Source organism: Rousettus aegyptiacus, unplaced genomic scaffold (assembly GCF_014176215.1).
Source record: "Rousettus aegyptiacus isolate mRouAeg1 unplaced genomic scaffold, mRouAeg1.p scaffold_m13_p_10, whole genome shotgun sequence".
NCBI lineage: Eukaryota > Metazoa > Chordata > Mammalia > Chiroptera > Pteropodidae > Rousettus > Rousettus aegyptiacus.
In genome coordinates, this window is record NW_023416285.1 from 99,549,779 (window position 1) to 99,563,724 (window position 13,946).

The 13,946-nt window shown below is 38.6% G+C and overlaps 1 protein-coding gene and 1 pseudogene across 9 annotated transcripts in view; one reads left to right on the forward strand and one right to left on the reverse strand.

Moving 5' to 3' along the window:
- Positions 1-13,946, reverse strand: part of ZMYND11 (zinc finger MYND-type containing 11) — an 89,042-nt gene that overhangs the window by 61,518 nt on the left and 13,578 nt on the right. For all 9 annotated transcript variants that reach the window (XM_016151773.2, XM_036228253.1, XM_036228249.1 and 6 more), the window contains exon 2: positions 4,586-4,720. In XM_016151773.2, the coding sequence (XP_016007259.1) occupies positions 4,586-4,701 (116 nt within the window). In that variant the 5' untranslated portion in view covers positions 4,702-4,720. The remainder of the gene's footprint in view (positions 1-4,585; positions 4,721-13,946) is intronic.
- On the forward strand, positions 3,709-3,827 carry LOC118608754 (annotated as a pseudogene).

Below are 13,946 nucleotides of genomic sequence, written 5' to 3' on the forward strand. Positions count from 1 at the left end.
TCACAGCAGCATCATTAACCAAACATGAAAACAACATAAGTGTCCAATGACAGACGACTAAAGAAAAAGTGTGTGTATCACAAACTATTATTCAACTATAAAAAAAGAGATTCTATCATTTTGTGACAATGTGGATGGACTTTGTGCTAAGTGAAATGAATCAGAAAAAGAAAGACAAATACTGTGTAATCTCACTTATATGTGGAATCTATAAAAACCAAACTCACTGATACAGAGAACAGATTTCTGGTTGCCAGAGGTAGGATTTGGAAATTGGGAGAAATAGGTGGACAAAAGGCACAAACTTCTACTTATAAAATAAATAAGTCACGAATATGTAATGTACAGCATGATGACTATAGTTAATAATATTCAAAAGTTGTTAGGAAAGTAAATCTTAAAAGTTCCCCTCACAAAAAATAAATAAATAAATAGATAACCATGTGAGGTGATAGATGTTAACTAAACTCACTGTGGTGATCATTTTGTGATATATACATGTATCAAATCATTATGCTGTGCAATATAAACTAATACAATGTCAATTATACCTCAAACTGGGGGAAAAAAAGAATGAAAAAAGAATCAACTGGAGAAAGAATTTTACGTATCAACCTAAGGACTAGTGATAAGCATGAAATAAATGCCTGCAGAGTGTAACTAAATGGCAGCTGTTAAGGAAAATCATATGTAACTGCTGCATCTCTGACAGTTTAGAATCCATACAATTATTTAAAAACGATGGATAAAGAATTCATATGGTTTCGATGACAGGTACTGTTGGTTGTTATTTAGAAATAACTGGGTGTATGACACTGCATAAAACAACAGTGATGACATCATGTTCGAAACGACAGCACCACCATGTCCTGGAGAACCGTGACCTTCACTGTGCAAGAAAGGAGATGGAGATTTTGGATAAGAGAGTTAAGTAAAAAGAGAGTTAAGTAAAACCCAGCAGCCATAAACCTAAGTGGAAAATAACAGTATGAATTCATGAAGTGTTTCTTCTTTTACGATTATATTTATTTCCTAACTCTGTCTACCTGAAGTCCTAGAAAGAGAGAATGAACCAGTGTGAACTCGCGCAGCGAGCATGATGAGGGACACAACGTGCTCCTGAAGTACAATTTCTAACCGAAGGAACTCAGAGGCCCCTGGAGAAACCGAGGGCAGGGTGTTCAAGATGAGCGTGGAAACCCTACAGCACCTGGAAGCAACCTCAGGAGCAACCGTGTGGAGGCTCCAACCAGTCAATGATGGAAAATTTTGAGCATCAATAGGCATTAAATCAGAAAGGAAATGAAACATATCAACTGTATTTAAACGCATGACTTCTAAATGACACTTAAAAAAACTAATTGGATACCACTAGGAGATGCTATTTTGAAAACCAGTAAACAAAGGAAAAGAACGGTCATTCAACTTTTCCAATATGAACCATAGCACAGAATAACCAAACAGTAACTGATGGGAAGTTTATGTCCTTGAAAAAGTATTCCAGGTATAAAGGGAAGATAAAATTAGATTATCAGCATTTTGCAATCCTTAATTAATTACTGGGCCTGGCCGCTATACATCCAAGCTACTAACCTCACCACAGAAGAAACAGCAGATATTATGGCCTAGAGAAAGCATAACACAGTCCGACCCCAAGCCTCTAGATCGAATATCAATTTCCATGAAATGCGAAGGAATGAGCAACAGGTTCAAGTACACCATGGGGATGCAATCAGCACAAGCCGGACCCTGAGAAACCACAAGGCAAATGAACCAGCATCTTCAATAAATAAATTGCAAAGGAAAACAAAAAAAGATGAATGAGAAACCTACAGATTAAAAGTGACTTAAAAGACATATCAAACAAAAACAAAAGCAAAACTAAAACATTTTATGCAAGTAAACTACAGTGTTTAGTGTGTACCAGGCTTTTAAACATTATAAAGTGCCATAGCCCTAAAGCCCAAAACTTTTAATGCATGACTAAAGCTGCTTTTACTTTTATAATGGAGTCACTCACCAGTCATAACAAAATAAAACTTAATGGCCACACAAACATTCTTTACCATAACTCTACTCAGCCTTCAGTAATTCAAAATGTTCCTAAAGGTTAAGAGAGACCTGTACATTCACAACTGGCTGTAACTAAGCAGAGCAACTTGATTTAAAATTAATCTAAGGTTTATGGACGTGGTTCTGCCGGGGAAATGATTACACATGTGACTAATGCTGTAAGTACGGCGTGCTATGAAGTGTGTCCCCATAATAAAAGGGAAAACGGCATACTCACAGGTGAGACGAGGCAGAAGAAACACTGGGAACCACTCTTAGAAACACTTACCTACTGATTTTCTTAGTTATTTTTAGTTATTTCTTCGTTATTTTTTTCACCTTTAGATGAGACTGATATAACAATGACTATTTGGTAGATAAATTTATTTACATTTCTCTTAGTATCTATAGACCTTAGGATAGGAAGAAAAATAAGCCTCGAGACTGCACTGAAGAAGGGAGAAAAGAGAACGTTCATCCACAATCCTTAACGCCAAATGACTCGTGAATTCCTGTTAACAACCTGACTTTTACAGTAATCTTACAGGGGTCCCCAAGCCCCTTGGTCGCAAACCAGTACCGACTGGTCCGTGGCCTACTGAACGGGGTCGCACAGCAAGAGGGGAGCGGCAGGTGGGGGAGAGAAGCTTCTGCAGCCACTCCCCAGCGCAACATCACTGCCTCAGCTCCATCTTCGATCCTCAGGCACTAGATTCTCATAGGAGCACTGGTCCCTGGTGCCACAAAGGTTGGGGACCGCTGATCTAACATGTGCGCATGCGTAGGCACACACAAAGACACTACACCTGGGGTTCCCACATCGGTAGGTAGATACACCCTAACAACAACCTTGATAGCCAAACTGTACATCTCACACTGGGGGAGCCCCACAGCTTCCTAGAGAATGCCCCTAAAACTTCTAGAGAAAGATGTCAAGGCTCAGAAAGTAACTGCCTAAAAATTCATATTGTTCAGTCAAGCTTCAATGACTTTAATATTAAAAATTAAACACAAAGAACAGTATCTTAGTTTCACTGTCTCCTGTAAACAATTGATATACATAACCTGTTCTTTAAAAAAAAATCTGAAAATACCTAGAGCTTTTAATTTGAGATTTAAAAAAAAAAATGTTTTCATACCACTATTACCTCACTGTAACTTGTAGAGACCATGACTCATATTATTTGCTATATTTAAAAACATAACAAAATAATTATTACATACTATTTATTTTATTCTCATTGCCCACCTAGGTGTTACCTATTTTTCCCTACATTGTCAGCCTGTGGGAGCTGGGACTTGTACATGGGCAGCTTTAAAATACTCGAGGGGTAAACGCAAGTCAGAGCAACACGTGATCTCGTCCCTTTCTCATTCTCCACTCCTCTGCCTCTTAACCACGACCTTTACAATCTTCTCCACCAGAATATAGGTGACGGATAAAAACATATGGTACCCTATTGTTACTTATATTAATAAGGGCAAAAACAAGCATTTGAGTGAATGAGCTTTTATAAATCATTTTTTTCATTTTTACAGATAATATCTAAAAAACGTGTGCGAAGAATAAGCATAAAGAAATTCTAAGTTACCCATAAATATCATTCAAACATTTAAAAAACACAAATTTAACTTTATTCTTTTAAAATATCCGCAGTCTACGGCCATGCTACCTTGAACGAGCCCAATCCCGTCTGACCTCGGAAGCTAAGCATGGTTGGGCCTGGTTAGTACTTGCATGGGAGACCACCTAGGAAGACCAGGTGCTGTAGGCGTAAAAAATTTAAAAAATAAGAGACTGTAAGCTGACAAGGTCCATGCAATCTGTGAGGTCAACCAAGGGTTGCCTCGCCTAAAAAATTAAACAAACAAACAAACAAACAAATAAAATGTGAATACCCACGGAAACAAATATAACAAAACAAAATCAAGTTCTACTTGAAGACTCCCTTATGATTAACATATAACATGTAAATCAAGTATTCACAAAGCGGTCTAGTTTGTTTCTACACTGAATCTTGGTCTACCAAGATAAACAGCATTGGAAACTAGAACACAAAAACTTTGTTCTTCTACTGATGATTTAATATATTTCTAAATAATAGAGCGAAATTGTTAAAAATTTTGGCTAATGGGCTATGAACTAAAAAGATGTTATTTACTGCATGTTCCATGCTTGTCCTATATTAAAATCGATAATGAACAGTACTCTGGTTTTAGATAATCCATAAGTGATTAGCTAAAAGCCTTCTTAATAAAAGACAAAGATTTGTATCGAGTTAAATTTTTCATAACTAAAAAACTACTATGAATCATACATATTGATATTTTACTTATCTAATATTTATTCGTGAAACCTCTAAACACGAGCTGCTTGTATATGTTTCTGCATTCGTTTTTCTAACAACTGTATACTCCTGCAAAGCAAAACGTGACTGGCACTCTGTAACATATGATACGGGAAGAAAGAAGTCATCTAGGGCCTCCCCAAGGCCACAGAGAACCCTCACAGGCCCCGTCTGCACGCACTTACTTGGTGATGCGGTCGATGTTGGCGATCTGCTTCTGGTTCCGTATGATCTCAATGGCGGCCCAAAGATGCTGGATAGCTCTCGTGTCCGCCTGTCGCCTTTTTGTTAAACGTGCCATGACCTGTTAACTGCTTTAGCTGCAGAATATACAGAAAACACAAGGAAAAGGCACAGATTACAAAATCAGCGGTCATCGACATGAGTAGCCCTGCACGCACCCCAAGCACCGCTGTGCACGCCCCGGTACTGTTTTCTGCAGTGCCCACCACCAATTACTCCACGAAAATGATCACTCGCTCCATTACTTCATAAAGAATGACATTTTGAGATCCAAAAGTTAAAAAAGGTCTGCCTAGGAAGGACAAGTGGCTACCTTACACCAATATATCAAAAATACACCCAGTTAAATTTTATTCTAAAACAAAAATATTACAACCTAAAACTTCACTTATGGACATTACATTGCATGTATTTTCAGAGATCGATACAAAATGGAAGTCAAATGTTCTAAGTCTTCAGTTCTTTATTATACTCATGGTTCAAAATTTTCAGTTTTATAAAGACACGCTGATGAGGACAGCATTCTATTTTTTTAAGTAGCACCACAGACAGAGACTGTAAGAGTTACTTTTGGCTGAGGTGTGAGGCTGGGGCTGTTCAGAAATGTTCCCATGCTCGGAGTCGTGTTGGTCATTGTTTATGTTATACAAACACGCTGCTATTTTACTCAAATTTCAATATTCGGACTAAACTGAGGAAAAGGCCACCAGTGCGTCCTGGCAAGACTGGGGGAAACAGGGCTGAGGCCTGGGTGTCTGATGAGCTGCGGTACTGCAGGGAGAGGCTCAGGCCCTAGGCTACTCAGACGCCTGATATCTAAGTCACACAGGTTATGCTCTTGGGGCACAGAGGCATGAAGTAAACGTCAAACCCTCCGGGGGGCGGCTAAAATCTCCTTGACCTGACCTTTCCTACCTTTAAGGGAAGAGAATGGGTGAGGGAAACTGATCATCGGCACTTGCCCGTGTTCCATGTCTGGCCTCCAGAGCCTTACGAATCTTTCTTTCGCTACTTCTACATCACTCTCCACAGCTAAGTCAGTCAGTTCTCCCTCCTTCTCTGACAAAGGCAAATAAAGCCAGCAGCTGCCATGACAGCCTGTCTAGACACTGGTGAGTCTGGGGTCAGCCAGGCGTTAGACACTGGAGAGTCTGGGGTCAGCCAGGCGTCTGGAGTAAGAAGGGGGTTTCAGAACCGCACCACTAACAGAAGGACTGTGAACGTGTTCTGCGGTATCCCTGGATATCCCGCTTCTTCCCACTGCGACTTATAAGTGTCGCAAACTGTGCTCCACAGAGAGAATAATGAAAAACTAACACCAGTATTCAAGTTTTCAAGAAAACTTGAAGAAAATCAGTTGGTTCGGTACATAGACATACAACCCTACAAGACAAAAAAAAATTACAATTTATGGATGTGTCCGTTTTAGAAAGAAACCAATTTAAAATGCATGGAGACTTCTTGGTTTAAATGCGTTTGTATAGGCGTTCCCACTTTTTTAATCTAATAAGCGTTATCGGAAGGAATTTATTGATAAGAATATAAAATGTTAGGAAGTGACATCTAATGGTGAACTGTAACAATACAACTTGTTGGGTAATACAAATAGATAAAAGAACAAAATTTCATAAAAACAGCAGCTGCCTAGTCAGTGTAAGACACCATGCTACACACCACGAAGTATTTAAAATTGGATAAACTATAGCTCTTGCCAAAAAATAATGTAAAACTGGCCAAAGAAAGTTGACATGTACATGCAACTTTGTGACATCACATATGACATAAATGTCCAAACAAGGGACACACTACTTCTAGCTTAGATAGACTGCAAAATGGTAAATACGTGGGAAAAATATAAAATAAATTTTCATTTCTTTGAAAGATAATTGGCTGTTTATAACAAAGATATAAATTAACTGTGAGGTATTATTAGAGTTATAACATGTGTAGACATAACAGATGTCAACACCACCTCGAAGGGGCAGAGGCAGTAATAATTATGCAAATTCCTACATTTTATGTGAAGTGGCAATATGTTAATTTAAGGGGGCCTATGGTTAAATTGAAGATGCACAGTATAGTCCCTAGAGCAAGCACTATAAGAATACAAACAGAAACAGTTAACATTAATTCAACTTAAAAAATATTTTTTCAAAATACATGTGTAAAATTAATAATTTATTCAGAACCACAAAAATATATAACAGCAAAACATTTAAAAATAATACCTACATAGACTTAAATTACTATTTATAACATAATACAGCAACCAGAAGAATAGAGTGGGGCAAAGTATCAGAAAGTCTCAAAATGATGTCACTTAGTTCCTAGAAAGAGTTAAAACCAGATTAAAGAACTAAGCAATAACACACTGCAGGAAAACAGATGTAAAAATAGAATTCTGGGATCTACCTGGACCACGTCGCAGAGGTCAGAAAACATGAAGGGTCCCCAGAAGGAAGGCGCTCCTAGCTGCAGGAGCCCAGAGAGAACACCGCGTGAGGTGGCGACGCCCAACCCACCCGGCCTATTGGCACAAGGTCTCCTCCACGCCAAACCATGGAAATGCTCCTTTCTCATGCACTCCAAACCCACTCATCCCTTTAACACAGCTCAGGCATACCTGTTATGTGTCAGGCACTCTTTATGCTCTGGGAATACAGCAATAGCAAAGAGGCAAAAATCCATCATTTAGTAAACATCATTAGCAATCACGGCGTTCATCAATAAAAAGAAAATCTCAAAAAAATGAGTTTCTGAGATCCTATGTACTAACTGCTTGTCACTTTAAGTCACAATGGTAGTGGCCAAATCAAACTTCTCAGTCCATTCTTTGCCAGATATATATTTCTACTAAACTTATGACTCAAAACTCCTAAGTATTTCCAAAAATGTCACACCTCTACCCCTTTGCTTAATAGTTCTCTCTGCCTAGAATGTTCTTCCCTGTCCCTTTACTAATTAACAAAAATTTCCTTGTTCTTTCTAGGACTTACCCTAATGCAAACTGTTCCTGACCAACCCTCTTCCCTAGAATCAAACTAACTCAAACTCAATTCACATGTGTAATTTGTTTATATACCTCTTACAAATTTATTGCCTTACACAAATAACATGAACTTCTCAAAATAATCTAGTAATTCAAGAAAGGAGATACCTGCTTTATTTGTCTTTCAAGGTGTCTTGCATAAATGTCATACTTTCTATATGAAATTATGAAATAAAACTTTTCCAGCTATGTCATACAAACAACAAAGTTCCAGAGTAAGCCTTTATTCATATCAAAGATTAAGACATCAAAAAGAAAGGGGAGAGGTGTAGAGATATTTAATGCAATCTTTTTTTGGCTCCGACACAGTTTAGGGACCACGACAAACCCTTTGGGAGGAATAGCTCCTTCGGGCAGTGATGCATTCTCAAGAGGCCCTCAGTGTAAAAAATAAAAACATGAAACCGAAAACTTCCCAGTAAAGGTTTTCCATTTCTTTTCCTGTGGTAAAATACACGTATCGTAAAATGGCCATCCTAACCATTTTCAAGTATTCTCTTCAGGGTATCGGGCACATTCCCAGTGCATGCTGTTACCACCATCCATCCCCAGAACGCATTTCATCCTGGAAAACCGAAACTCGACGCCTGTTACACAGTGACTCCCCAGTCTCCCCTCCCCCACCCCGGCACCCCCACCCCCATTCCTTGTGTCTGTATGATTTTTATTGTTCTAAGTATTTCACAGACGTGGAATCACGTAGTGTTGTCCTTTTGAGGCTGTCAGTGATTTCTCTGAGCACAGCGTCCTCAGTGTTCGTCCACGCTGTAGCCTGGGCCAGAATGTCCTTCCCGAGGCTGAACACTATTCGCTGGCACGTACACATCACATCGTGCCTGACCACTCGTCCGTCGATGCACACTCGGACCACTTCCACGTCTTAGCTACTGTGAGCAATGCTGCCGTGAACGTGGGTGTCCTACCATCTCTTGGAGACCCTGCTTTCAGTCCCTGGGTAGGTACCCAGTGATGAGGCTGCTGGGTTATACGGTAGCTCTATTTTTAACTTTTTGAGAAACCTCCACAGTTTCCCACAGGAGCTGCACCAATTTATATTTCACAACAGTGCACAAGGGTTCCAATTTCTCCAAGTTCTCTTCAACACTTCTAATTTCCTATTTTTTGTTTTTGATAGTGGCCATCCTAATTGGTGAGGTGGTCCAAGTAACTCTGGCAAAGTTCCCATCCCTATAAATCAATATTTAATGTAATCTCTTCCATCTATTTAAGTGTCTTGTTTTATATCATACAAATGCTACAAACAGAAAAAGATAATAAAAGAGAAAGCAAGTCAGGAAAAACTTAAAAATAAGCAAAATAGGAAGAAGACTGCGTCAAGGAGGAACACACTGGGAGGGCACATAAGATCAAATAAATTCTGATTTTTACTTCTTGGTAGTGGGTTCAAGTTGTTATTATACTATCTAACATAAATAAATATAACTATGTTGAAGTATTTCAACACATTACATAAAATTTTAAAATTTACCTCAACGTATAATGTATATTTCTTTGTTATAGCGGTTAGGTTGACATTTTCCATTTATATGTTAATTTCTAAAAATTGATATGTAACTACGAAAGACCCCAAATAGCAACAGATAACTTGAGACAGAACAAAGTTGGAGGTGTCATGCTACCTGATGTCGAATTATACAAGGGTGTAATAATCAAAACAGCACGGCACTGGCATACAAACAGATACAATGATCAATGGAGCACAACATAGGACTCAGAAATAAACCCACACCAATTTGTTCAACTAACCTATGACAGAGGAAGCAAGACCATACAATGGAGTAAGACAGTCTATTCAATAAACGGTGCCGGGAAAACTGGACACACAAATGCAAAAGAATGAAACGGGGTCACTTTCTTACAACATATACAAGATTAAACTCAAAATGGATTAAAGACTTAAATGTAAGACCAGAAACCATAAAATTTGTAGACAAAAACAGAGGCAGTAAACTCTCTGACATGGCTCTTAGTAATTTTTTTTTTCTGATAGATCTCCTCGGGCAAGGGAAACAAAACAAAAAAGTAAACAGGACTACATCAAACTAAAAAGATTTTGCACAGTGAAGGAAACCATCAAAAAAACAAAAAGGCAACTAGCTGAATGGGACAAAGTATCTGCCAAAGATACATCCAATAAGGGGTTAATATTCAAAACATAGAAGAAACTCATATAACAGCAAAAAAAAAAAAAATCTAGTTAAAAAATAAGCAGATAACCCGGTTATTTCTCCAAAGAGAATACTGACAGCCAACAGACATATGAAAAGATGCTTGACATGACTAATCATCAGAGAAATCCAAATTAAAACCATGAGAGAGCACCACATACCTGTCAGTCAGAATGGCCACCAACAATAAACCAACAAACGCGTGTTGGTAAGAAGTGGAGGAAAGGGAGCTCCCGTGCACCGCTGGTGAGAATGCAAACTGGCACAGCCACTACGGAGACGGTGTGGAGGTTCCACGAAAAATTAAAAATAGGACTGCCTTAAGACGCAGCAATTCCACCTCTAGGTATTTATTTATCTGAAGAAATTTAAAAAACTAACCAAAAAAGATACATGCACCTGTTCACTATAGCATTATCTACAATAGCCAAGATATGGAAGCAACCTAAGTGTCCATGGATGGGTAAATGGATAAAAATGAGATACATACATACAACGGAATATTGCTCAGCCACGTACACAAAAATAAACCTTGCCGTGTGCAACATTAATGGACCTAGAGGGTATTGTGCTGAGTGAAATAAGACAAAGACAAATACCATAGGATGTCATCTACATGTAGAATCTAAAAAACAAAATAAACAAACAAACAAAAAATACAAACAAACTCAGATACAGAGGACATTTTGATGGTTGCCAGATGGGAGAGGTTGGGGGGCCAGGAGGAAAAAGGAAAGGGTTAGGATGTACAAATGGCCAGTTATGAGAACAGTCACGGGGGGGGTGTAAAGTACAGCAGAAGGAACAAGTCGATATTACATTAACAATGTATGGTGCCAGGTGGGGACTAGATCAATCAGGGGGAATCACCGCATAAGTTTATAAATTAGTAACCGCTCCTGAAACTAATATTGTATGTCAACTGTAACTGAAAATTTAAAAAAAATTTTTTTGAAGACTACCACTTAAAAATGTAATGGAGTTATTAGGAAAAAGCAAATCAAATCTACAGTGAGATACCACCTCACGCTCACTAGCACGGGTACTAAAGGAAAAGGAAACAGAAAACAAGGGACAGGATGTGCAGAAGAGAGAAGCCTACGCCGCGGGCGGGAATGTAAAACGGTGCGACTGCCGTGGAAACAGCATGGAGGTTCCCAGAAAATTTTAAAATAAAAATCTTACACGGCAATTCCGCTCCAGAGTACATGCCCAGAGGAACTGAGGGCAGGGCCCCGAAGAGACAGTTGCACACCCATGTTGTCTGACTCCACCGATACGGACGGCCAGAAGAGGCCAATCCACAGACAGTGAGCAGATGAGCGGTTGCCCGGGACAGAGAAAGGGGGTATGGGGGGGAGGTGTTAATGCATTCGTGGTTCCTTTTTTGCAGTGTGGAATGTTCTGGAATTAGTGGTAATGGCTGCACAACCCTGGGAATGTGCGAGAAACTACTGAATTGTTCACTTAAAACACAGTCACCAAAGCTGACTGACATGCCACTCAGTTGAAGTGAGGAGTCTGGACAGGATTATTTTTACAGTTGCTGTTAAAATTTTTTCAACTTAAAAGGAACTTGCACTTATCTTTGAATGTGTCTCCCCTTCCATTCCCTGAGACCAGCTCCCTATCCTCCAGAAAGTAGCTCCTGTCTGCTTTCGTTATTGCTATTAACTTTTTAAAACAACTATTATGGAAAACTTTGAACATATTTAAAAGTAGAAATATGAGCCTTTTGTGCTTTAATAATTAATATTTTGCCATACATCTTAAATATAAATTACTTCTGTAAAAACTCCCAAACCCTAGGTATCATTCATTGTTGTAAATAGTAATCTATCCTTAACAACGAAATAACATTATAAATTATAAAATTCAATTAAAAAACAAATGACTATAATCTATCTCTTCCTCCCCTCTACCAAAAAAAAAATTGAAATATTTTATACACCCAACTTTCAAATATCGATGCAAAATCGATCCCTGCATGACCTAAAATATTACGTATTATACAAGCATTTTTGTATTTTTATTTTGACTCAAATTATTTTGTGCTTTTACTAAATAAGTGCTTTGAATCATGTCCTGGATATTATGAAAACTCAGACAAAATAATCAGAAATTCTGCACTCCACAAATATGCCCTCTCAAATGAATATAATCCACCAGTCTACTTCCGAATTTCTGGTTTTCACACTACCTGAAAGTTAGGGAAGCAGCTGTTTTGTTTAACTTAAATAAGGGTCTTTAAGCTAAAATATGTATCATATTTGTGATTGGCACATTCTATTAAGTAATCACATGTAAAGGAAAAAATGTTTTCCAATAAGTTAGTTACATGACTCATGTTAAACAAGCATGAAAATACAGAAACGTATACTTATCCATATTAAAATAAGATTTATAAATCTTCCAAATAACTGCTTTCTTCAAGCACTAGATATTTCCTTTAAAAATGTGATTGGAAATCCAATGTATGTTAGACCCTCCCATCCGCGCGTGAGTGAGACACAGAGCCAACACACAGCTTCGTGAAGACGCAGGCCGTCGCGCAGGCAGTGGGCCAGCAACACCTGGCAAGCGCACTAGCCGCCTGCCCTACGCCAGGGTCTCTCAAGGGCCAGGTGCCTCTGTTGCAGGGCTGTCCTATGTGCTGTAGGGTGTTAGCAGCATCCCTAGCCTCTGCCCACCAGATGCCAAGTTTCCCTCCCTCAAGGTATGACAATCAAAAATGTCTCCAGACAAGGTCAAATGTCTCCTGGGGGGCAAACTCGCTGGCTGCAAACCAAATGTCACGCTTTTGCATCTGTGTGCTTGATTTTTGTAAATTTTCTATCTCCTCCTTCAGTGTTCACCACTCAATGGCACAGTAACCTCTTTTTAGTATGGTGTTTCTCAAAGACTTCCCTTTTCCTTTTAAAATTTTAAGTACGTTGTCCACTAAAATATCATACCAACCACCCTGATGACAGCCAGTCTCCCAGGGAGGATTGGTCATGGTGGAGGACCTTGGTCTTGTCTTAATGTTCACGAAAACCACAAGTGTGAAAAACTATGTCATTTTAGTTTGCTTAAGATGCTAACTTTGGCCAAACATCTTTATAAATAAGTTCTTTTCACAGTTAGCTCTTCTTAGAAAAGTGTGTGTGCTCTCTGTATTTATTGTTTGCCATTTTTCTAATGATACTTCAACATTCTTCACGCACCTGAGGATAGTACCCTTTGGGTTATCATTTATATCACCAATATCCTCCCAGTTTTTTCCTTTATAACAAGCTTTCTTTTTCAGTTTAAATTTTTATATAATCAAATTTGTCGATCTTTTTTTCTATGTCTGCTGCCCTGGGATCACCTTTCTCAACTTAAAATTTGAAAAACACATACGAAAACAATGTGCATCCCCCCCACTCTGACCCCCCAATAAAATTTCAATTACTTTGTACTACATCTGATTTGTTTAATCACATAAAATGGTTTTGGGGGTGGGGGGGATCTGATCCTAGTTTAGCCTCTTTCCTACTGGCCCCAAGAACATTTGCCGGAGGCACTTGTGGCTACAGCGTTTACCCCGAGGCAAGTCGCGATTACAGTACTAACCTCACCCCCAAAGTCTGCCACAAACTACCTCACTTTTATGATTATTTTCACATCGCTCTAGTATATCTATAGTCTTTGGAAACAAATGACATCAGTGTACTTTATAGCATTATTTTTAGTAGTGCTACCTCCATTTATACAATACAGTAATTCTTGACTGCTGAAAATGTCAAATCCTAGATGTTTTGCTTTGTGTTGTTCCATGCTTTGAAATTTACACACGAAAAAGTATTATTAAATACTGACCATCATACATTTCTGTTACATTAGGATTAGAGACAAGTTCTGTTTAGAAACAGCTCCAAGAAGAGTCTGTATACTTTATTTTCACATTGAAAAAAAGTCAGATTTGCTTTGGTCCCGAAGAGCGTTTTTATGTAAAATTAACACTGGCAGTGGGAGAACTTTTTTCTAAGGGGGAAATAAGTTAAAGCCAAATTTACCAAGGGCCAGTTAGTATATACTAAG